Raw genomic sequence first — 24,859 nt, 5'->3', positions numbered from 1 at the left:
GGGATACTGAGTTGGATGATCAGCCATGATCATATTGAATGGCGGTGCAGGCTCGAAGGGCCGAATGGCCTACTCCTGCACCTAATTTCTATGTTTCTATGTTTCTATATATATATATATATATATATATATATATATATATAGAGAGAGAGAGAGAGAGAGAGAGAGAGAGTAGACACACGACTTGCACATAAAGGTAGATGGGTTGGTTAGTAAGTTTGCAAATGACACCAAGATTGCTGGTGTCGCTGACTGTGGGGAAGGCTGTCAATGTTTACAGCGGGATATTGATCAGCTGCAGAAATGGGCAGAGAAATTGTAGATGGAGTTTAATCCGAGCAAGTGTGAGGCGTTGCACGTTGGGATCTATTCCATGCCTTCACCTTTCCACTAGCACCAGTGCTCATACACGGACAATTGGGAAGATATACAAGGCTTCGAGATGCTTGTTTCAGTTTTCAGAGCAGAGAGCAGGAGAAGATGATATTCAACCTCCTTTGGAACTTTATTGAAACAGTAGAATGTATTGAGCAATGAAAGAACATTGGCATGAAACTTAGAGGAAGCGTTCAGACTGCATAGAGTTTGAGGCACGTTTGGACTTAGCTTCAATGAACATTAATCCAATCTTCATTTAGCCTTCTCTGTAGAACAGGAGAGCTCACCACAACAGCAAATATGAAACATGGGGACTGGAGGAAGATCTCGTGGACTTCCTCCTAATCTGGAGAAGTGCTTATTGTTGCACGAAGTGAGTGTCAGGTGGGAAGGAAAGAACAACACAAATATTAACTATGACCTCTCTTTCTGCCTCACAGATGATAATGAATCTAGTGTCGATACCAGCAATTCCTGTATTTATTTCCCTTCTATGACAGCTGCACCTCTACCATGCAAAATGGAAAGAGACCTCAGCAAATCCAACAACTGAGCAATAAACCTTGACCAGCACACACAACACAGTGGGCAAGAGCTCAGTTTGGTACATAATGTGAATAATGGAATGTTTTAGAAAATTCGAGATGATGGATTCTGTTTGTTGTTAAATGGCAACGTGCATCTCCTCCTCCTCGGGCTTCGTTTCCACCTGAATGTAATTATCTTCAATGTATCCGTCATCATCGTCCAAGCCCTCGGGTGGATACATTGCATGGTTTCTAATCTCCTTCATATGGCCATCATGTGCCATGCTCACACTAATGGTGTCATTGTCTTGGTAGCCCAAGTCTGGCTCTGGCAGCAGGTGGTGGCTGTAGCTGGTAAAGTACTTGTGGAAGAGTTTGAATTTCGCACAAATGACGGTCAATGCGGAGAGGATGATAGCAGCTACCAGAACACCGACAAGATAGTGCCATGTCTTGCTGCCATCTGCGGGAGGCACTAATGTAGCTGAAGATTTCAATAAACACAGTGTTAGTTAAATATCGAAATCGAAACACATCAATTAATGGATCAATATCAATTCATTTACATGTGTACACCACATGAAGATATATTTATTGTAAATACTATAGTATGGTAAAATTTATGCTATACAAATGGCGGCACAGTGGCGCAGCGGTAGAGTTGCTGCCTTACAGTGCTAGAGACCTGGGTTCGATCCTGACTACGTGCGCTGTCTGTACAGAGTTTGTGCGTTTTCCCTGTAACCTTGTGGGTTTTCTCCAGGTGCACTGGTTTCCTCCCACATTTCAAGGGCATACAGGTTACTAGGCTAATTGCCTTCAGTAAAATGGTAAATTGTCCCTAGTGTGTAGTATAGTGTTTAGGAAGATTCTGGTTTACACCGAAGGTAGACACAAAATGCTGGAGTAAATCAGCGGGACAGGCAGCATCTCTGGAAAGAAGGAATGGGTGAAGTTTCGGGTCGAGACCCTTCTTCACTCAGATCTGAAGTTCAGATTTAGGTCTGAAGAAGGGCCACGACCCAAAATGTCACCCATTCCTTCTCTCCAGAGATGTTGCCTGTTCCGCTAAGTTACTCCAGCATTTTGTGTGTATCTGTAGTATTGTGTTAGTGTACGGGGTGATCGCTGGTCAGCACGGACTCAGTAGGCCAAAGGGCCCGTTTCCTCGCTGTTTCTCTAAAGTCTATTAGTTTGAGTTCTTGCAACAGCGACAGAATAAGAAAAGGAAGCATTGCAGAAGTTTGGCACAATCTTTCCAGACACTGAAATGAAGAGTTTCTCACCAAGTAAAACATTGCAAGTGGCCATTAACACTGAAGTTTGCTGTATATCATCATGCCTTGCACTGTTCAAATACATTTTCTGAGCAGGTTTTAACTACAAATTGAGACCGCATGAAGTTACTTTTCACCTTTTATTAAGTTTATCATTTGGATTCTCTGTGTAGGGAACAATTATCTACAAATAAAGTCTGTGTAGAGTGTTAAAAATGTTATTCCCTCACATTGAAATATTGTAAGTTCATGGCTGATTAAATATTTTCACCACTCATTATAAAAGATTTTTCTAAATATATTTAATTGCATATAAAAATATTTTTCCGTGAGACTGAAACCTGGGTTTGACTTTGGTAATGTGCACAGCCTGCATTTATGGGGAGAGTTAACATTTATTCCATTTTTTCCTGCACAGAAATTCTCAGCATTATACTTGGGGCTCTTTGTTGACTTGGTTTGATTAGAGTCCCAGAGTCAATGAGCAATAGAGGTTAAGGAAACTATGGCATACAAATCAATAATTTTGAGAGAAAGACTGAGTCATAAGTAAGATTGCGAGGTGGCCAATATTACTCCAAGCCAGAGAAGAAATAACGAACCATTTCTTGCATGATCAAAGAAAAGCAGAACAAGATAGGGTGATATTTTGTGTCGCACAAAATCTCTAAGTGCTCAAATTTCTCTTTTTTTAATTTTTTTTTAGATATATACAAAACAGTGCACTACTCAAATTTTTAAAATATCTTAAGTGAGTCCAATGCACATATAGCTGAAAATGGATTTGTAACCTAATTTTTTTTCTGTGAAGACACTCTGCTGGCTTTACCTTGCACTAAACATTATTCCCTTCTCATGTATCTATACACTGTAAATGGATCGATTGTAATCATGTGTTGTCTTTCTGCGGACTGGTTAGCACGCAACAAAGGCTTTTCACTTTACCTCGGTATACGTGAAAATTTACTAAACTGAACTGATGAATCATGCAGTAGCTGGATATTTTCAAGACTCTTATTCTGCCTCAGTAATAACATTTAGTTTTGAGATACAGCGTGGAAACAGGCCCTTCAGCCCACCGAGTCCACGCCGACCAGCGATCCCCACACATTAACACTACCCTACACACACTAAGGACAATTTTACATTTATACCAAGCCAATTAACCGACAAACTTGTACGTCTTTGGAGAAATCCGAAGATCTTGGAGAAAACCCATGCAAGTCACGGGGAGAATGTACATACTCCGTACAGACAAGCACCCGTGGTCAGGGTCAAACACAGTTCTCTGGTGCTGTAAGGCAGCAACTCTACCGCTACGCCACCATATCACCCATAAAATGTCATCTTTCATTCTTGCGTTTCTAACTCAAGCACAACAGAGTCCAATAGACAACAGGGCAAAACCAGCAAAATGTCTTAACAGTAAAAAATGGGTTACAAATCCATCTTCAACCATATGTGCATGGGACTCGCTTAAGAAATTTGAATTCATTGAAATCAGTGAAGTCCAATTCTGGGAACACATTGTATTTAGGCTATCATATTTCGCATTTAGTATTTGCACACATTTCTTCCCATTATACTATGAGTTATAACAGAGAGTTAGTTGCTTTTATGTCCCCTAACTATTTCTTTACCAGTACAGGGAGCACAAATAGATCACTCATGTTTGAATTGCAGAGCAGACTTGATGGGCCAAATGGGTTAATTCTGCTCCTGTGTCTTATGATCTTATGAGCCACCATCAAACTGTGGACAGAGTAACAGATTAGAAACTACAGATGTTGGGAATATTGAGCAAAAAGAAAAATGCTGGAGGAACTCAATGGGTCAGGCAGCATCTCTGGGGGGAATGTAGTGTGAAGAAGCGCTTTTTTTCTTGAAATTATCTACACTCTCCTTATGGCTAAGGCATGGCATTGGGATCCTTTTAGATGTCTTGGGAATCTTCCTGTACTAGGGGTCTCAAAATGGGGCGCAATATTTGATCTGTTGTTCAGCCATAGGTAGAGTACAATCTATTTGTTTCTGAATTCTATACCTCTTGTTTAAAAATCTATAATTCCTGAGTGCTTAATTTATTTTCTTTACTTGTCGCAGATCTTGGCAGAATGGATAAGCTAGAAACAAGGGATTGCAGATGCTGGTTGACCCAAAAGCACACAAAAGTGCTGGAGCAACTCAGAAAGTCAGGCAGCAAAGATTGACACAAAGTGCTGGAGAATCTCAGTGGTTCAGGCAGCATCTCTGGAGAAAAAGGATTGGTGATGTTTTAGGTCGGGACCCTCCTTCAGACTCCCTTTTTCATTTCTTCATCTCTGGAGAGCATGGATAGTTTACTTTAGATAAGTTTAGTTTAGTTTACTTTAGTCTAGCCCAGTTTAGTTTAGTTTATTGTCATGTGTACTGAGGTACAGTGAAAAACTTTTGTTGCATGCGAATCAGTCAGCGGAAAGACAATACATGTTTACAATCGAGCCGTCCACAGTGTACAGATACACGATGAAGGGCATAATGTGTGGTGCAAGATAAAGTCTGATTAAAGATAGTCTGAGGGTCTCCAATGAGGTGGATAGTATAGGTGGAGAAGACCAGTTTGCAGAAGGGTCTGGATCTGAAACATCACCTATCCATGCTCCCCAGAGATGCTGCCCACTGAGTATTCCAGCACTGTGTCCAGAATGGATAAGCTGCCCATTATAGAGTCCATCCTGTTTTTACAGCCATTGAGATTGACATCAGTTGTTGCTGCTGAAAGGTGAGAGGTGGCAACCCAAATTCCAGCCTCATTGAATTGAACTGAATTGCCCCGATTGCCCTATTGAACTGAAGTGCACATGACAAGCACAAAAGTAGCAAACTTGTCAAACATTGCGGATTGGGATATGTCAAATCTGGATCACCAGTGGAATCAGTTTGAAGTTATTGAATTGCATTCTTCTCTAATCCCACCCATCTCGCACGATGGTGCAGCGGTAGAGTTGCTGCTTTACAGCGCTTGCAGCGCCGGAGACCCGGGTTCGATCCCGACTACGTGTGCTGTCTGTACGGAGTTTGTACGTTCTCCCCGTGGCTTTGTGGGTTTTCTCCGAGATCTTCGGTTTCCTCCCACACTCCAAAAACATACAGATATGTAGGCAAATTGGTGTGGTAAATGTAAAAAAATGTCCCTCGTGTGTGTCTTCTTCTTCTTGCGTATGGCGTGCACAGCCTAAAGTTGTAGGACAACTTTTTCTATTTGATCTTATTTGATTGTGCACGCCAGGTTGATTGCATTCGTTGAAACAGGGCGGACCATGCGAAGGTTGCAATCTCCCACCCCCCTAGTGTGTGTGCAGGATAATGTGCGGGGATCGCTGATCGGCGTAGACACGGTTGGCCGAAGGGCCTGTTTCCGCGCTGTATCTCTAAACTAAACACTTAGCCACATTGTCCCATGTGTCAGAATGTATTTTTACGGAATGTTATTCAAGCTAACAATGATTGCTTTCAGGTTAACAGACATACACCAGTCCTCGAAGATGCATGTACGTAACACCCTCATGATCTCTGCTGCTACATCTAATGAGTTATTCCACCAAATTATTCACACTCCACGCCTTCAAAGCTTGTGGTTCCAATCTGACTTTTGCTGTCGCAACCACGTCAATGGATCATTGAGGTCTCATGAAAGTATCATGTAACTGTGTACAACTTCACAAAATGTACACAAGGCTTCCTTTTTCTTTGATTTCCCACCACACTCCAAAAATTCATTTCACTTGCACTTTATGTGCAATGTGATGAATAAAACCGTATTGTATTGTATTGTATTGTATTGTATTGAGTAAATAAGATTAAACACAGAGGGCAAATTCAATGTGAGCTGAGACAGGGTGTAAACAAAACAACCTTCAAAAGGAACTCAAAATTTGAAAAGCAATTCAGTCAGGAGAGGGAACCAGTGCTTTGAAATGTAAAGGGAATAAACAGGAACTCTTATCAAAAACAAAGTTTGATATTCTCATAAGAAAATAGGAATCAGAAGAGGCGAAATAATTACAACAAACATATTATAAACATCTATTGTACCCATTTACTGTTGTTCTAAAGTAAAGGAATTAACATGCACAGGAACTTCGCTGTGCATTTTCTTTGGGCAGTAAATGTGCTTCCTTAGGCTTGGCCATTTATTTAGTTCAACTCTCAGGAAAGTTTTTAATGCTGTGTTATACATTATATATAAACTAGTGAACAGGCTAGGAATACCAGTGAGTTGGCATGAAGTTAATAACACCTGAAAAAATTCAAAAATAAAATTTCTGGAACAATAATAATAGATAGAGTTTTTATTTTTATTTTTAGAGATGCAGCCTTGAAACCTATAGGCCACTAGGTCCACACTGAGCACTGATCACCCATTCACAGTAGTTCTATATTATCCCACTTTCTCATCAGCCCACGACACAATAGGGACAATTTACAGAGGCCAATGAACCTACAAACCCACATATCTTTGGGATATTCCGGCGTTCCGCGCAGCGGCGACCCGACCCCGGAGCTGTGGCAGCGTTCCGGCGGCGGACCTGACTTCGGAGGCTCGGCCGCGGGCCCGGTGGACAACATCATTGGGAGCTCGCAGGTCACAGGTTGGTGACCTGTTTTTCCGGAGCTCCCGCAACAACAGCTTCGTCCACTGGACTGGAGGGCGGCAGCTTCGGCAGCTTCGACCACCCCGGGCCACGGAGTCTGAATCGGCCCGTTATTTCGCGGAGCTCAGATTCAGCCGCTGGACTTACTTACCATCACCCGGCGGGGACACAACATCCAAAGCCTGGATCGCTTCGGCGCAGAGGGAGAACAAGGAGGGAAGAGACAAAGACTTTAAGACTTTTGCCTTCCATCACAGTCAGGAGGTGCCTGGTGAACTCACTGTGGTGGATGTTAAATTTGTGTTTATTGTGTGTTTTTGTCATTTTTATTATATGTATGACTGCAAGGCACGAAATTTCGTTCAGACCCAAAGGTCTGAATGGCAATAAAGGATACTTTACTTTTATATGGAAGAAACAGGAGAATCGAGAGGAAATCCACGAGGTCCCAAGAAAAATGTGCAAACTTCACACAGACAGCGCCCGAGGTCAGGATCGAACCCTGGAACGATCAGTGCTAGAGCAGCCGTGTGAGGAAGAGAGTTTTAGCAGGCTAGGAGCAAACACTGTCAGGTCTCGCGTTTGATCTAGTTTCTGTTTCTTATTGGTTTTTAGTATTAGAGTTTGCATTCTTGTTTTATTTTGGTGTCTCACATCTCCTCTTGTTTCAGGTCCCATTTCCTGTCAGGTCGTTTACCCTCATGTGATTGTTGGCCACGCCCTGATGTGTTTCACCTGTGTCTCGTTATCCCCTGCTAGTCTGTTGGCCACGCCCTGATGTGTTTCACCTGTGTCTCGTTATCCCCTGCTAGTCTGTATTTAAGCCTTTTGTGTTTTAGTTCCCATTGCCAGTTCGTGGTGTATGCTACTTGGTATCACCTCGTTCCAGCTCTCGAAATCTTGTGACCTTGTGATCTCGACCTTTGCCTGTATTTTCGACCACTGGTTCTTGCCTGCTCCTATATGGCACTATTGCCTCTGTTTTGCCTACCTGTGTACTGACTTGGACCGATTAAACGCCGAAGACTGATCTGCCCTGTGTCTGAGCCTGCATTTGTGTCCTCCTCCTCGTTCAGTTCTGACAAACACAAGTTGACGTGAGGTGAAAATAGCCAGTCCGGTTTAGTTTCGTTTCGTTTAGAGATATGTCATGGAAACAGGCCCTTTGACCCACTGAGTCCATGGCAACCATTGATCACCCATACACACAATCATTTCTACACACTAGGGGCATTTCACAGATGCCAATTAACCCACAAACCTGCATCTTTTGGGAATGTGTGAGGAAACTGGAGCACCCAAGGAAAACCCACGCAGTCACAGGGCAAATGTACAAACTCCGCACAAATGATTGGTTCAATGGTGTATTAGTAACCGTAGCCAGGACCAACCCCACTGTGAGGCAGCAGCTCTACCGCCACACCACTGAGCCTCCATGAAGGTTAGAGATTATATCAATCTGTGGACTGTAAGTTTGACTTTAGTTTAGTTTAGAGGTACAGCACAGAAACAGGCACTTCAGCCCACCGAGTCCTCACCGCCCAGCTTTCCCCGCACATAGAAACATAGAAAATAGGTGCAGGAGTAGGCCATTCGGCCCTTCGAGCCTGCACCGCCATTCAATGTGATCATGGCTGATCATCCAACTCATCCAACTACATTAACATTAGGGACAATTTTTACATTGACGCCAAGCCAATTTACCTACAAACCTGAACGTCTTTGGAGTGTGGGAGAAAACCAAAGTTCTCTGAGGAAACCCATGCAGGTCACGGGGAGAACGTGCAAACTCCATACCGACAAGCACCGTAGCCAGGATTGAATCCGGGTCTCTGGCGCTGTAAGGCAGCAACTATACCGCTGTGCCACCGTGCCGCTTAAAGCCAAATATTTCATCAAGATTACAAACAACTCCAGGCCGAAAGGGAAATAGATGGAAGTTGTATTGTTACCAAGTAGGAACATTTTCAGTGGATTGGTTTTCATCCTTTTACATAGAAACATAGAAAGTAGGTGCGAGAGTAGACCACCAGGTCCGTCGAGCCCGCACCGCCATTCGCTCATGGCTGAACACTAAACAGACACACTTACCCACAAACAGTAGACACAAGACACAGAACACAAGACACTACCCTCCCCTTTATACCGCTATCACCCCTCTCCACCCAAGAACCGCGTGATCTCCTGGGGGAGGCAAAAAAACGGATAAAAACCCAGGTCCAATTCGGGAAAAAAATCCGGGAAATTCCTCTCCGACCCCAATCCAGGCGATCGACACTTGTCCAGGAGATCACTCAGGTCTTACTATACTAACCATACCTAGGTCCATATCCCTGCCCTCTCCCCGTAGCCCCTTATCCCCTTGGTAGCTAAAAAACCATCTATTTTAGACTTAAATATATTTAACGTTTCTGCTTCCACTGCTCCCTGGGGCAGTGAATTCCATAAATTAACCACCCTCTGGGTGAAGAAGTTCTTCCTCATCTCAGTTTTAAAAGAGCCCCCCCTTATTCTGCGACTATGTCCCCTAGTTCTAGTTTCCCCGATCATTGGGAACATCCTCGGTGCATCCACCCGATCAAGGCCCCTCACGATCTTATATGTTTCAATGAGATCGCCTCTCATTCTTCTAAACTCCAAAGAGTAGAGTTCCAGCCTACTTAACCTTTCCTCATATGTCAATCCCCTCATTGCAGGAATTAATCTTGTAAACCTTCGCTGCACTGCCTCCAGGGCTAGTACATCCTTTCTTAAGTATGGACCCCAGAACTGTACACAGTATTCCAAATGTGGTCTCACTAATACTGTGTACAGCTGCAGCAAGACCTCCGTATTTTTATACTCAATCCCCCTAGCAATAAAGGCCAAAACTCCATTGGCCTTCCTGATTGCTTGCTGCACCTGCATACTAACTTTTAGTGATTCATGTACTAATACCCCTAGATCCCTTTGCGTTGCATTACAACGCAGCTCCTCCTCATTTAGAAAATAACTTGCCCTATCATTTTTTTTCCCAAAGTGAATGACTTCACATTTATTAGTATTAAATTTCATCTGCCAAGTTGTTGCCCACTCACCTAGCTTATCTATATCCTTTTGCAGACTCTTCCTATCCTCCTCATCCCCTACTTTTCCTCCCATTTTTGTATCGTCCGCAAATTTACTGTTGATACAATGGCCAATCCCATAGCTATAGCTTGACACAATCCACAGTCCTTGGTCCCCACCTGCCTGCTGTGAACTGGATGGGATGAATTGCCAATGCCCCTCTAGCAGAGTTCTTTGATTGCCCAAATACAACCCGTGACATCAAGCAAGTAATTTTGAGAATCTGCACAATTTAATGCCAAGGCTTTTACTTACTCTGATTACTGGAGAACGTTGTTGTCTCCATTAGATTAACTTTGGGTTGAAATCTTACATGTATCTCAAAACTGGACGCAGGAGAGAGGTCTAGATTCAGCAAATCTTTTCCCTGAAGCTGCAGTGTAAGTCGTCCAAATGATCTGAAGAGAAAATGGAGAAAATTTCACAATGCCTTCTAAATAATCAGGAGCACACAGACTTCAAATTGTTATTAGTACACTTTTCTAGCCACTGGCATTCAAACTACAAGGGTGAGATTGAAGAAGCAACAGAAACGCCACGCGGTCACAGGGAGAATGTACAAACTCCGTACAGACAGCACTCGTAGTCAGGATCGAACCCGGGTCACTGGCGCAGTAAGTAAGGCAACAGCTCTACCGCTGTGTCACCGTGCGCCTTAAAACCATATAAATCAAATTGTTTGTTCATTCATAATATGATGGCGACCAAAATTGTACACCATGCTCCAGAATTGGCCTCACCAATGCCTTGTACAATGTAATGTTAAAATTGTACAAGGCATTGGTGAGGCCAATTCTGGAGCATGGTGTACAATTTTGGTCGCCTAATTATAGGAAGGATGTCAACAAAATAGAGAGAGTACAGAGGAGATTTACTAGAATGTTGCCTGGGTTTCAGCAACTAAGTTACAGAGAAAGGTTGAACAAGTTAGGGCTTTATTCTTTGGAGCGCAGAAGGTTAAGGGGGGACTTGATAGAGGTTTTTAAAATGATGAGAGGGATAGACAGAGTTGACGTGGAAAAGCTTTTCCCACTGAGAGTAGGGAAGATTCAAACAAGGGGACACGACTTGAGAATTAAGGGACTGAAGTTTAGGGGTAACATGAGGGGGAACTTCTTTACTCAGAGAGTGGTAGCTGTGTGGAATGAGCTTCCAGTGAAGGTGGTGGAGGCAGGTTCGTTTTTATCATTTAAAAATAAATTGGATAGTTATATGGATGGGAAAGGAATGGAGGGTTATGGTCTGAGCGCAGGTATATGGGACTAGGGGAGATTATGTGTTCGGCACGGACTAGAAGGGTCGAGATGGCCTGTTTCCGTGCTGTAATTGTTATATGGTTATATGGTTATATGGTTATGATGGGAAGTTGCTGGGTGCAAATTAGTTAGATTGCAACAGTGACTAAATTGTAAAAATATTTCAACGAAAGTTTCCAATTATATGTAAGGTATATTAATCTAGGAAATTACAGTATGTTAACAATCTAATGAAGCCTCCACCTATTTTGTTAGAGTGTTGAGTAGGGAAGGGCATTTATTTCAGTGAATAAGATATGTATAAATCCAGTCTGTATTGTAATGTGGCACAGCACAAGCCCACAAACTCCATATAGATGGTACCCGTAGTCAGGATCGAACCTGGGTCTCTGGCGCAGTAAGGTAGCACCTGTAAGGGCCAGCATCCAGATAATCTGATTGAGCGGCTTAGGGTGAGAAGGCGGCAGTTCACTGGCGAGGACTTTTAACTTGTTTCTCAAACGAAACGTGCTGTAGAGTTTTCTACATTCACCCCAGTAGCAAAACTGTTTCTTGTCTCTTCAAAAAGATACCCGTCTGGAAACAAAATCTTGCAGCACTACTTGCTTCTGAAACAAAGGAATCGAACAAAGTGGACCATGACAACCGTTTCTAGGCGACGACATCCATCTGGAAATTTGCCCAAATACAAGGCAGCACGGTGGCACAGCAGTAGAGTTGCTGCCTAACAGCGCTTGCTGCGCCGTAGACCCGAGTTCAATCCCGACTGCAGGTGCTGCCTGTACAGAGTTTTACGCTCTCCCCTTGACCTGCATGGGTTTTTTCAGAGATCTTCGGTTTCCTCCCACACTTCAAAGTTGTACAGGTTTGAGGGTTAATTGGCTTGGTGTATGTGTAAATTGTCCCTAGTGTGTAGGATCGTGTTGGTGTGTGGGGATCGCTGGCCGACACGGACTCGGTGGGCCGAAGGGCCTGTTTCCGCGCTGTATCTCTAAACTAAACCAAACTGTTCCCAATGTGCCTTATGAAGTGTTATGGTCCATGCAATGTTCCTCTTGGGGTGTTGTGGGAAAAGTCTGGTATCATTCCCTGAATAACTATGTTTTCATTGCACAGCCTGGATAGGTAGCTCACTGAAATAAGTCCCATATTTATTTTTTTCCACAGCCAATCCAGGAATAGTTCCATCATCACACCATCCCCACCACTGTTCTCATCCCCGACAGTTCAATAGTGTCCTGATGGATCTGAAAATCCACTTAGCCCTTTCATAAAAACACTCAGGGTCTCACTCTCTGATACCCCCATGGGTGTGCATACCACAACCATCAATACACCCCCCACCACATGCAACTGACTCCCAGGTCCTCCCTGTAGAGCCTCCAGTGGCCTGCTCTCTACCCCTGCCCCCCCCCCCCCCTCCCACTACTTCTCCGCATCCTCCACCCCACTCCCCAATTTCCAATTTCCTAGCTCATTTTCCAATCTCACTCCCTTGCACTCTCAACATGGGTATATAAAATTACTGGGACATCACATTTGACAGTGCAACACTCCCTCTGCTGGGGACTCAAGCATCAGCCTCTATTTAGTGCAGGAAGGAACTGCAGGTGCTGGTTTAACCCGAAGATAGACACAAAACGCTGGAGTAACTCAGAAATGGGACGTTTCGGGTCGAGACCTTTCTTCAAGCTGGCCTCTATTTAGTGTTTAAGGCTCTGCCGGCAGCACTGATTCCATTGCTTTCTGACTCTAGGGCAGCAACCATTATTTTGTGTAAGCAAATGATTGTTTAGATTATAGACTTTAGAGATACAGCTCGGAAACAAGCCCTTTGGCTCATTGAGTCCATGCCAACCAGTGATCACCCAGCACACTAAAACTATCCTGCACACTAGGGACAATTTTACAATCTATCGAAGCCAATTAACCTGCAATCCTGTACTTCTTTGGAGTGTGGATGGAAACCGGAGCACCCGGAGACAACTCACAAGGTCACAGGGAGAATGTACAAACTCCACACAGACAGCACCCGCAGTCAGGTTCGAACCCAGTTCAAGATCCCAGCATCTTCAGTTCCTTGTGTCTCTTTTAAGCTGCCGCTGTTTGGAATCAAGATTGGTAAATTTACGAGGCCTTTGTGGGCCATAAGATGGAGCAGATCTGTCTTGCAGATATTCAGATTGAATACCCTGAGCATCTTTAGGTTCACAACAATCTCTTGATTCAGAGGCAGGATGTAATAATTTGAAAGACTGAGGGCAATGAGCTTTCCCAATGCCTACAATCTCCTGCCACTCTCGGAATCAGATGGATTAATTGAGTTTTACAAATCCAAAATGGTTAACATGGCCGGCAGTTTTTTTTCCCCATTGCAATTTTGGTAAGATTGCCATTCTTAGAGCAATTCACAACTTCATTGATATTCTCAACTTCACCAAGAAGCATTTAATGTGCCTGTAAATTTGTAGCGAGCAAAAATTTCACTGTTCCTTTAGACTTTATGGATACAGCACGGAAACAGGTACTTCGGCCCATAGAATCCGCGCCGTGCAACGATCCTACACTAACGTACACTAACCTACACGATAGAGACCATTTACCATTTTACCAAAGCCAGTTAACCTACAAACCTGTAGGTCTTTGGAATGTGCGAAGCAACCAGAGCCGCTAGAGAAAACCCACGTGGCCACGGGGAGAACAAACAAACTCAGGCTCGAACCTGGGTCTAGCGCTGTATGGCAGCAGCTCTACCATTTTTCACTGTGCCGCCCTTGTTCGTATCGAGTGCATATGACAAATAAACACTCTTGACTTGACTTGATTGATTTAGTGTCAATTACATGGAGCAGAAATAAACAAGTCTACTGTACTAGAGTACTTGGATAAAGTTGCAGGGCGGCACAGTGGTGCAGTGGTGGAGTTGCTGCCTTACAGTGCCAAAGACCTGCATTCGATTATGACAACGGAGTTTGTAATGTTCTCCCCTTGACTATGTAGATTTTCTCCGGTTCCCCCCCACACTTCAAAGACATGCAAGTGCGTAGGTTAATTGGCCTCGGTAAATTGTCCCTAGTGTGTAGGGTAGAACTACTGTATGGATGATCATTGGTTGGTGTGGGCTCGGTGGGCCCTGTATCTCTAAACAAAACCAAATGGCAATGTCACAAATGAAATTAATATTCCCAACGTCAACAAGAAACATTTAGTGTGCTCGTAAACCTTGTAGCAAGTTAAAATGTCACTGTTCCTATTCAGATCGAGTACATAAACACTCTTGAGTTGAAGGTACACAAAAAAGCTGGAGAAACTCAGCGGGTGCTGCAGCATCTAGATGCTGCAGCACCCGCTGAGTTTCTCCAGCTTTTTTGTGTACCTTCAATTTTCCAGCATCTGCAGTTCCTTCTTAAACACTATTGAGCTGACTTGGTTGATTTGATGTCCAATACATGGGGCAGATATAACAAGTCCTATAGTACATAAATAAAGGTGCAGTCCTTGTTGGAGAATTAAGTAAATATGTCACTTGAAATTTCATAATGATAGATACCTATTAACTGCTGTTACTAAAGTTACGACATGAAATCTATTCAGTACGATGATTACGACATTAAGAAAACTGTGGCTTTGAAAGTTCCTGGTCTCATTCTGCAGCCCTATTGCGGTGCTTATCAACTCATTCATCCCAGTAGGAGAATCGTGGTTAAGACAGCTTCAATCCATTATATAAAAATGGTTACCCATGACAATATGAGTGTGTTTCTTGGATATCTGTTAGTTTTAAACTATTGTTAAATTAGCAAACCACATGGCTGCTAATACATTGAAAATTAGTAGACTACCTTTGATGACGTATATGTCGGCAGGGTGAATGGGGAGGGAATGGAAGTGGCGGTGTAATAACAATCGCCAAGATCTTTTAGCCATAACCTAGCCCTATTGAACCCTCTAGCCCCTCTAGCATAAAAGTAACAATAAAAGAGCGGGCAGCACGGAGGTGCAATGGTAGAGTTGCTGCCTTACAGCTGGGTTCGATCCTGACTACGGGTGCTGTCCGTACGGACTTTGTACGTTCCCCCCAGGTAACCTGCGTGAGTTTTCTCCGAGATCTTTGGGTTTCCTCCCACACTCCAAAGACGTACAGGTTTGCATGTTAATTGGCTTGGTATAAATGTAAAAACAAGCCTGTGTCACAAATTCCTGAGCTTGACGTCCATCAGGGAATGTTGCCAACTGGCCCGCTCTAGACTGCAGGAGTGCGTGCTGAGGACACACTGAAGCTTGGTGCAGCCAACGCCAAGGCTCTGTGGGGGAGGACCACAGTCCAGGGTCATTCCGCTGCTGGACACTGGGGGGCAGGGTGTGGTAGAGTCACCCTTCAACCAAGAGATGGGATTTTACCCAGGGGGACAAATGAGAGGAAAAGGTGCCGGGTATAATAATATTTCACTGAACTACCAAATATGATGCTAATGAAATTATGTATAGCCTCTGAGAAAGTCAGAAGAATTTTTGCACAGTTTTGTTTTGTATCTATTTTTTATTCAGAATAAAGTTTATTTAGATTTTTTTTAGTCTCCTTTATCCATCACTTGACAAGCTTTACCACACCCTTACTACCCTTTTCCAGATTTCTCCTTCCTACTCAATCAGTCTGAAACGTTGTCTGTCCATTTCAATATTCAATATGCACGCATTAAAATTCAAGCATATTAAGGTATTAATCCTTATTTAATATTGCCAACAATTGGACATTAATTTAGTAGATGTTTATTTTGGAGAAAATGGGCCTCTGCAGAATTCAACTTTCTTTCCTGTCTATTCTTTAGAAAATAGTGTTTGGTTGTGTTCACAAGGTGATCGACCCATTGTTTAAACACAGCCCTAATGTGGAGAGTGGCCAAGTGTACACTTAAATGTTATTCCAGTGCTCAACAAGTTAGGTCTTAAAGTTGTCGGGAGGTCAGAGCCAGAACCTACAGTGACTAACTAGTAAACAAATGATTGAGGCACAAAGTTTCTCAGGGAGGGGAGGGCAGGAGGAATGCAACCATTGTTCTGCAAAAACAATGTGCAACATAAATGTGACACTTCCTCCTGTGATACTTTGTAGTTCAGGGCATTAAACAAGACTCTAAGCTTCGGAGCCATTTTCAACATCTATCAGGCGGGACTGCCGCAAGCAGCTCCAGAGTATTAACCATTCAATGTCTGTTAGTTACTTATTCGGAAGAAGGGTCTCGACCCGCAAAGTCACCCATTCCCTCTCTTCAGAGATGCTGCCTGTCCCGCTGAGTTACTCCAGCATTTTGTGTCTACCTCCTGTTAGTTCCATGACACACTTGTGGCATTATAGACTCGTAGAGTCGTAGAGTGATACAGTGTGGAAACAGGCCCTTCGGCCCCACTTGCCCACACCGGCCAACATGTCCCAGCGACACTAATCCCACCTGCCCACATTTGGTCCATATCCCTCCAAACCCCTCCTATCCATGTATCGTTGTAACATTCTTTGACCTCAGGTTAAGATCACTGTGGGCCATAACCTCTATGCATCGGCATCCTTCTAGGGTGCAGCTTTTCCGGCGGCAGGGTGATGCAGCGGTAGTATTGCTGCCCTATGACACCAGAAACCCGGGTTCGATCCTGACTACAGGTGTAATCTACACAGCGTTTGTACATTCTCCCTGTCACCGTGTGGGTTCCACCCGGGTGCTCTGGTTTCTTCCCACATTCCAAAGACGTGCAGGTTTGGCTGCTGTGAATTGTTGGATGGAACTAGTGTTCAGGTGATCGCTGGTTGGCATGGACTCAGCGGACAGAAGAGCCTGTTTCCACGCTGCATCTCCAAACCAAGAGCTGAATCCTCATTGACATCTCCCTATCTACCATGCTGTGCTCTGGCATCATCAGGACACAGTGGTCCTTAAGTGGAGCATCAATTCACAAGGAAAGGCAAAAACAGTACTGATCTTCCTACAACATAGAACATGGAACAATGCAGCACAGGAACAGGCCCTTTGGCCCACAATGTGATGCCACGACCAGCTCTTATCTTCCTGCACATCATCCATATCCCTCCATTCCCAGCATATACATGTGACAATCCAAAATTCTCTGAATGCATCTACCTCTACCTCCACCCCTGCAGCTCATTCCAGCTACTTGTCACCCTGGGAGTAAAACAAGACTTGCCCCCCCACACATCTCCTTCATTTATAATTACTTGGAAAATATAGTGCTGCTGACTATCTTGGCCACTTTCATCCCAGCAGAATTGAAAGCAGTTCCACTCCTTCCATAAGCAACCTGCTTGAAAATGGAGGCTATGGATTATCCAGGCCCATGGTCCTGTTCTGCCAACTATCCTGATTCACTAATTTTAAACCGATTACAGAAATGTATAGACACAAAGTGCTGGAGTAACTCAGCGGGTCAGGCAACATCTCCAGAGACCATGGAGAGGTGACGTTTCTGGTCAGGACCCTTCTTCAGAATGGTCTATCCATGTTAAACAATGGATCTATCACCTTGGGAACACAACCAAACACAATTTTCTGTAGAATAGACAGGAAAGAAATTTGAACTCTTGAATTCCCAATCCAAACTTTTCCATCTTCCTGAAGATAGACACAAAATGCCGGAGTAACTCGGGACAGGCAGCATCTCTGGATAGAAGGAATGTGTGATGTTTCAGGTCGAGACCCTTCTGCAGACTGAAAGTCAGGGGAGAGGGAAACGAGAGATATGGAAGGATGAAAACGAGAGATCAAAGAGGACAAAGTTCAAGGAAAATGTAGGATAGATCATGAGTAATAGATCAAAGTAAAATTCAATCAGGAGGACAGTCAAACTAGACAGAGAACTGGGATGGGGTGGGATGGAGAGAGAGGGAAAACCAAGGGTTACTTGAAGTTAGAGAAGTCAATATTCATATCTCTCTCCATCCCTCCCCCATTCCTTCTATACAGAGATGCTGCCTGTCCCGCTGAGTTACTCCGGCAATTCGTGTTTATCTTCAGTGTAAACCAGCATCTGCATTCCTTCCTACACTTCTCCATCTTCCTAACCCTTTCTCTTCTTAAGAGGTTGACCACAACATTTCTGTGGACTGCCTTGGGTTACTGATAGATGTTTACACTGATGCAGATTTGTAATTGCTATTGTGGCTCATCGACAAGTTCTTTCTCCAGTAGAAAGGTAGTGCTCTTACTGCAGCTGGTAATCACCTTGCGGCTGAAGGGCCTTTTTGGGCCCAGTGAGGCTTAGGAACTTAGCCACCCACAGTCACTTACCCTATTTGGCAGTGAGACATTGAAAAGACCAGTGGCAGAGTTGGATAGGAAATCTAAAATAAAAACAGGAGATGCTAGAAATATTCAGCAGGTTGAGACCTATCTCTGGGAAAGTTTGAAGTCGAGAACCTTCTATCAGAAGCCCTGCTTCTCTTCCCGCTAACGTGGTCAGACCTGATGAATATTCCGGTATTTCTTGTTTTTTTTATGTAGGATTTCCAGCATCTGCTGATTTTTTGGGGGAATTTTGACGAATGAATTGGCAAGGTAACTTGTTCTCCAGAGACACCACCACGGATGACAAGATGGTTCTCCTGTCTGATGGTCCTCCGGTTCTCCAGAGGCTGAAGAAGGTTCCGGCTCAAAACATGGTTCATAAAATGGAGGACCACAGTCTAGGGTACTTCCGCTGTTGGACATGGGGGGGGGGCGGGGTGTGGTCGAGACGCTCCTCAAAATAAGAGAAGGGATTCCACGCCAGTGGACCACATGAGTGGCAAGGATGGGGGGTAAAATTGTGATTTGGGGAAACTGTATTGTATGTATGTATAGCCTCCGAGAATGTCGGATGGAGTTTTGTGAGGATCATTATTTGTATATATCTATTTCTAGAATAAAGTCCATTTTTTAATTAAAAAAACCCCAAAACAAAACGTAAACAGCTGGAGTAACTCAACAAGTCAGGCAGCATCTCAGGAAGGGTGACATCCTGACCCAAAACGTTGTTTGCCCATTCCCTCCACAGTAGCTGCCTGACCCTCTGGGTTCTTCCAGCATTTTCCTCTACCTCTGTACTCTTATGATCGTGCCTGTAGCGGAGGAACTGCTGGAAACTGAAGTCCACACGGATCCCTGGGGTAGATAAGGAGTCCTTTGAGCTTCTAATCCAACCTTGTAAACTAACATGGCACCTGTCAGTGACTTTACTTTAGACTTAGACGTACAGTGTGGAAGCAGGCCCTTCGGCCCACCGAGTTTGCTCTGACCCCAAATCACTCCGTACACTAGGTCCATCCTACACTGCAGATAATTTGCAATTTACAGACGTCAATTGACCTACAAACCTCAACCTGTACGCACCCGGAGAAAACCCACGCGGTCACAGGGAGAAGGTACAAACTCCGTACAGACAGCGCCCGTAGTCAGGATCGAACCTGGGTCTCCGGCCTACAAGGCAGCAACTCTACTGTTGCGCCACCCAGTGGAGCCTTTGTTATGTTAAATGCTGCTGCAATATTCACAGAACTGAGCACAGCCACCAAGTTAAACATAATCGCTCCAAACTCTGCTTGTAATCCTAGCACCCGCTGGAATCAGGCCCTTTCCTGCCCTCAACCAGAGTGTACAAACCTGTTTTACTAAAACCAGGAAATTCTAGTTGGCGAGGTAAACATTGGTGAAGAAGGAATTTCAAGTTAAAGACTTTCCGTCTTGTCAGCTTGTTTAGTAGATTCATTATTTCCTGGTCCATGCTTATCAGCCTTCTTGGGGGACCAGACTCATAAAGTTGGCATCCGAGTCCTCCATTCCTGACAGGCTGGCACCTACAGCACACAAATGCCCACCCCCAAGCTGCTAAATCTTTGTGCGTGTGTTTCACCATGTGAAAATCATTCCTATCTCCTAATCCTAAAGATCTCATTGCTGGACTTGCGTTAGGTATGGAAGATTGTTTATATAGTGTAAAATATTTGGGGTGGTGAGAATTGCAACAGCAGAGTTACAGCATAGGGTGGCGACGGGTGATGCATAGAAACATAGAAAATAGGTGCATGAGTAGGCCATTCGAGCCATTCAATATGATCATGGCTGATCATCCACAATCAGTACCTCATTCCTGCTTTTCCCCATATCCCTTGATTCCGTTGGCCCCAAGAGCGATATCTAAGTCTCTTGAATATATATTATAGGGGGATGATCGGAAGATGGGGAGATGGGAGATTGTGAGAATCCCAGCTGGAAATGGTGCCAGACTGCTTGGGGGGCACAGTGGTGCAGCTGATTGAGCAGCTGCCTCACAGAGCCAGAGACCCCGGTTCGATCCTGAACTCGGGTGTTGTCTGTGTGCAGTTTGCACGTTCTTCCTGCGATTTCTTCCGGGTGCTCCGGTTTCCTCTCACGCCCCAGAGATGTTCGGGTTTGTGGGTTAAATTGTCCTCTGCAAATTGTCCTCAGTGTGTGGGGAGTGGATGCGAAAGTGGGATAGCATAGAAACACTGTGAACGAGTGATTGATGGTTGGCATGCACTTGATGGGCCGAAGGGCCTGTGTCCCTGCTGTATCTCTAAACTAAATTAAACTAAACTGCTGACAATCACTGCATCGTTGTTAACAGTGGGGTTTTAAAAAGAAAATCCAATGAAATGTAGCAATATTACCTCAATTATGCTCATGACGTGATTCTTTCAGTTCTGAAGTCTAAATTAGGACAGGGCCCTGCTGGAAATTACAGCAAGTGGCACAAGCTGTTGAGTTCCACCCCAGGGGTTTTAGAAACTAACTGGAAGAACAGGACCTGCACCTCTCCTGAACCGGAGCCAAAATACCTGTGGCTGGAAACCCCCAACATATCCCCTACACCTTCTCTAGTCTGGCTGGACTTACAAACGTCCTCCCTTCATGTTCACCAAGAGTGCAAGCTCCTTTCAGAGGTACCATCTGTCATTAAGTGGTGGTATGAGCCATCGAACTCCAGATTAATGTGCACCTTCGCAACCGTGAAATAGCTGTGAAATACAGATGCAGGTACAGATATAAACTTGGAAACAGGCCTTTAAGCCCACCGAGTCCATGCCGACCATCAATTACCTGTGCACTTGTTCTATGTAATTCACCTGCACATCCTACACACTAGGGGCAATTTACAGAAGCCAATTAACCTGGAAGTCTTCGGAATGTGAGAGGAAACTGGAGCACCCAGAGAGAACCCCACACGGTCACAGGGAGAACGCGCAAACTCCAAACAGACAGCGGGTATAATCAGGATTGAACCCGGGTCTCTGGTGCCGTGAGGCAGCAGCTCTACCCTTGTGCCACTGTGCCACCCGTTACTTGACCATGGCCTGCTTCACATTACCTGTTGCAGGCTTTCGTGACTTCACAGGTATTTGTTTTGTCGAGAGGCTGCACTACCCCAAAGGTCAATCTTATTTCCGAGTGTTAATTTAAAGTTTCCAAATATTTCCAGGTATTATTTATATATGGATGTAATCCTTGCAATTATGATGGTTATGGCCAGCTGCAGTTAGCTCCAGGATCACCCCACTAAATATCTCTCCCCTTCTCTTCCCTCATTAAATAAAAAAATTAGCTTAGTTTAGAGATGCAGCTCTGAAATGGGCCATTTGACCCACTGAGTCCATGCCGACCAGCGATCCCCATACATTAGCACTATCCCACACAGTAGGGACAATTAACCTGTACATCGTTGGAATGTGGGAGGAAACCGGAGACCCAGAGGAAACCCACACAGGTCATGGGGAGAACGTACAAAATCCGTGCAGACAGCACCCATAGCCAGGATTGAACCCGGGTCTCTGGCGCTGTAATTATGCACTCCTTAGGTCCTTTTGTGGTTCAGTACTTTTGTTTAATACCACTGCTGTGAAGCATCATAGGATATTCTATTACATTAAACACATGCAAATTATAATTCCAGTATTGCTACTCAATTACAGGGTGATGCAGCATTACAAGGAAGAATGTGAGCAAAAGCCTAATCTCAGCTCTCCAACTGATATTTACTGTAACCACACACAATAATAAAAGTGTGCGTGGACTTTGTCCTCCACAACCTGAAGAACCTTTTTCACTCAGAATGGGGTTGGTACATGGAACACGCTGCCAGAGGAGGTAGTTGTTGTAGGTACCATAAAAAGCATTTCAAAAGAGTACATTGAAAGGAAGGGTTTAGAGGGATATGGGCCAAACAAGGGCAAATGTGACTAGTGTAGCTGGGGCACCTTGGTCAGCATAAACGAGTTGGGCCAAATGGCCTGTTCTTGCGCTGTAATGACTCTAATGACGCGTGACATGTTCTTGTATTTTAGTTATCCCCGTTCAAAAGGCTCATCCATTTTAAAGAGTTCCACATTCTACCCCTGAGCTTTAGTCTATTTAATGGCATTTTTTCCGTATGATCCTACATGGTTTCACCACGCGGTTACTCACTCTGCTACTGAGCAACCTGAACATCAAGCCATTGGGTCTATTATTAAAGAGGAAATACGTCTTCCTCTGGACAGGCTGCCAACACAGTTGCTCAGCAGGCGGAACGCCACAAAGTCTCTCGTGTGTCTGTGCTGGATCTTCTAAAATGCCCTGTTAATGAAGTCAACAGAAGAGGGGTCGCTTACCTGAGGAATTCAGCTTAAACAATAAACGGCTGGCTTCTTTCTTGGTGTTGTTTTTGTCTCTCTGTAGGCGGGAGTGTCAATGATGTAGGTAGGTGTGCCACAGGGCAAAGGCTGCAGCTTTCTCCCGAAACTGTTTGCCGTGGTAGATCTCCACAAGTTGAATGTTGGCTAATCTTTAACCAAGCATTCGAACCGAACTTTGTTTCTGCCTTTCCAGTTCACCCATTAAGGTGGCAGTGAACTGCAAGTAGTAATTACGCACTGTATGTAATCGCACTCACCAGCAGTTTGAGAAGCTCTCCACCTGATAGCTGAGAATGTTGCAGGAAACAATGCTTATATTAAAATGTGAGCGGTGTGTGAGGTTTGGTTGTGTGTGTGTCTGCAGTGTGACAAGTTCTGACCTTCTCTACCTTGCCAACAACACTTCCTGTAAGTCTACCCATTCCAGCACGGCACAGCTTCAAGGCACAACACTAAACATCGAGGAGAAACAGTTGACGTTCACCAGGTGATTGTTGGGTAAGTATGGGTGGATCTTACATCGCTTCAGAGGAATGTTACTGCGGGACATTTCTCACTATTATCCGCAGTAAAGCAGCGAAATACTGCAAATGCAAAATTAACCATGAAGGTGCCACAGAATCAAGAGTCAGTTGTGTTTATTTTTCACTTATTCATCATCGTTGAAAACATCACTTATGATTCAGGGAAATTAAATCATAAGCTTCTTGTTGCAGCTTTAGGATAATGATATACGTACAATGTTATCAGTTACTTTAAAGAAATTAGACCATGATAGTGCAAAAAGCTAATCACGTAGGGCAAACAGAGTAGTGCAAAGTCTGTTTAAGAAATAACAGCAGATGTAGGAAAAATCGAAGGTAGACAAAAATGCTGGAGAAACTCAGCAGGTGAGGCAGCATCTATGTGACTGTGTATGTGACAAAGTCTGGTCATTCAGCGTGAATATAGGGTTGTGCAGCAGAATAGTTTAAGAACCAGTCTGAAGAAGGGTTTCGGCCCGAAACGTCGCCTATTTCCTTCGCTCCATAGATGCTGCTGCACCCGCTGAGTTTCCCCAGCAATTTTGTGTACCTTCGATATTCCAGCATCTGCAGTTCCCTTTTGAACGAATAGTTTAAGAACCTTGTTGGGTGGCACAGTGGCGCAGCAGTAGAGTTGCAGCCTCACAGCGCCAGAGATCCGGGTTCGATCCTGACTATGGGTGCTGTCGGTATGAAGTTTGTACGTTCGACCTGTGGCCACATGGGTTTTCTCTGGGTGCTCCAGTTTCCTGCCACATTCCAAAGGCGTATAGGTTCATTAAATTTGTAACTTGTCCTTAATGCGTAGGATGGTGCTAGTGTATGGGGTGATCGCTGGCCAGCACGGACCCGGTGGGCTGAAGGGTCTGTTTCCTTGCTGTATCTCGAAAGTCTAAAGGAAGCTGTTCTTGAACCTGGAGGTAATACTCCTGAGGATTATACCTTCTCACTGATGGTAGCAGTGAGAAGAGAGCGTGGCCAGGCCGGTGTGGGTCTGTGATGATAGTAGCTGCCTTTTTAGACAATAGATAATAGACAATAGGTGCAGGAGTAGGCCATTTGGCCCTTCGAGCCAGCACCACCTTTCAATGTGATCATGGCTGATCATCCCCAATCAGTACCCCGTTCCTGCCTTCTCCCCATATCCCCTGACTCCGCTATCTTCAAGATGCTCTCTCTTGAAAGCATCCAGAGAACCGGCCTCCACCGCCCTCTGTGGCAGAGAGCAGCATCTCTTGAGCTGCACCTCTTGAGACACCATCTCCTGAAAATAATGTTGGGGAGATCTGTACATGGGATAGACCGGCCGTGAGTGGCCATTGGATGATTAAGGTAAACAATTTTTCATTAGTTCATAAGGCATAGGAGCAGAAGTAGGCCATTCAGCCCATCGAGTCTACTCCGCCATTCAGTCATGGCTGATCTATCTTTCCCTCTCAACCTCATTCTTCTCCCGTAACCCTATTGTTTTATTGATGGTT

The 24,859-nt window shown here is 44.4% G+C and overlaps 1 protein-coding gene across 1 annotated transcript; it reads right to left on the bottom strand.

The window, feature by feature from the left end:
* Positions 1-449: 449 nt before the first annotated feature.
* Positions 450-23,210, bottom strand: c10h1orf210 (chromosome 10 C1orf210 homolog). Its single transcript, XM_033028859.1, has 3 exons — positions 22,831-23,210; positions 10,180-10,322; positions 450-1,389 (listed from the first exon to the last, which is right to left on the bottom strand). The coding sequence occupies exons 2-3, from the start codon at positions 10,208-10,210 to the stop codon at positions 1,043-1,045; spliced, it is 378 nt and encodes a 125-aa protein (XP_032884750.1). The 5' UTR covers positions 10,211-10,322; positions 22,831-23,210; the 3' UTR covers positions 450-1,042.
* Between the last annotated feature and the right edge of the window lie 1,649 nt (positions 23,211-24,859).

The sequence above is a fragment of the Amblyraja radiata genome, chromosome 10, assembly GCF_010909765.2.
Source record: "Amblyraja radiata isolate CabotCenter1 chromosome 10, sAmbRad1.1.pri, whole genome shotgun sequence".
Classification (NCBI taxonomy): Eukaryota; Metazoa; Chordata; class Chondrichthyes; order Rajiformes; family Rajidae; genus Amblyraja; species Amblyraja radiata.
The sequence above is the reverse complement of the archived record's forward strand: the minus strand, read 5'-3'. Positions and strand labels throughout refer to the sequence as shown.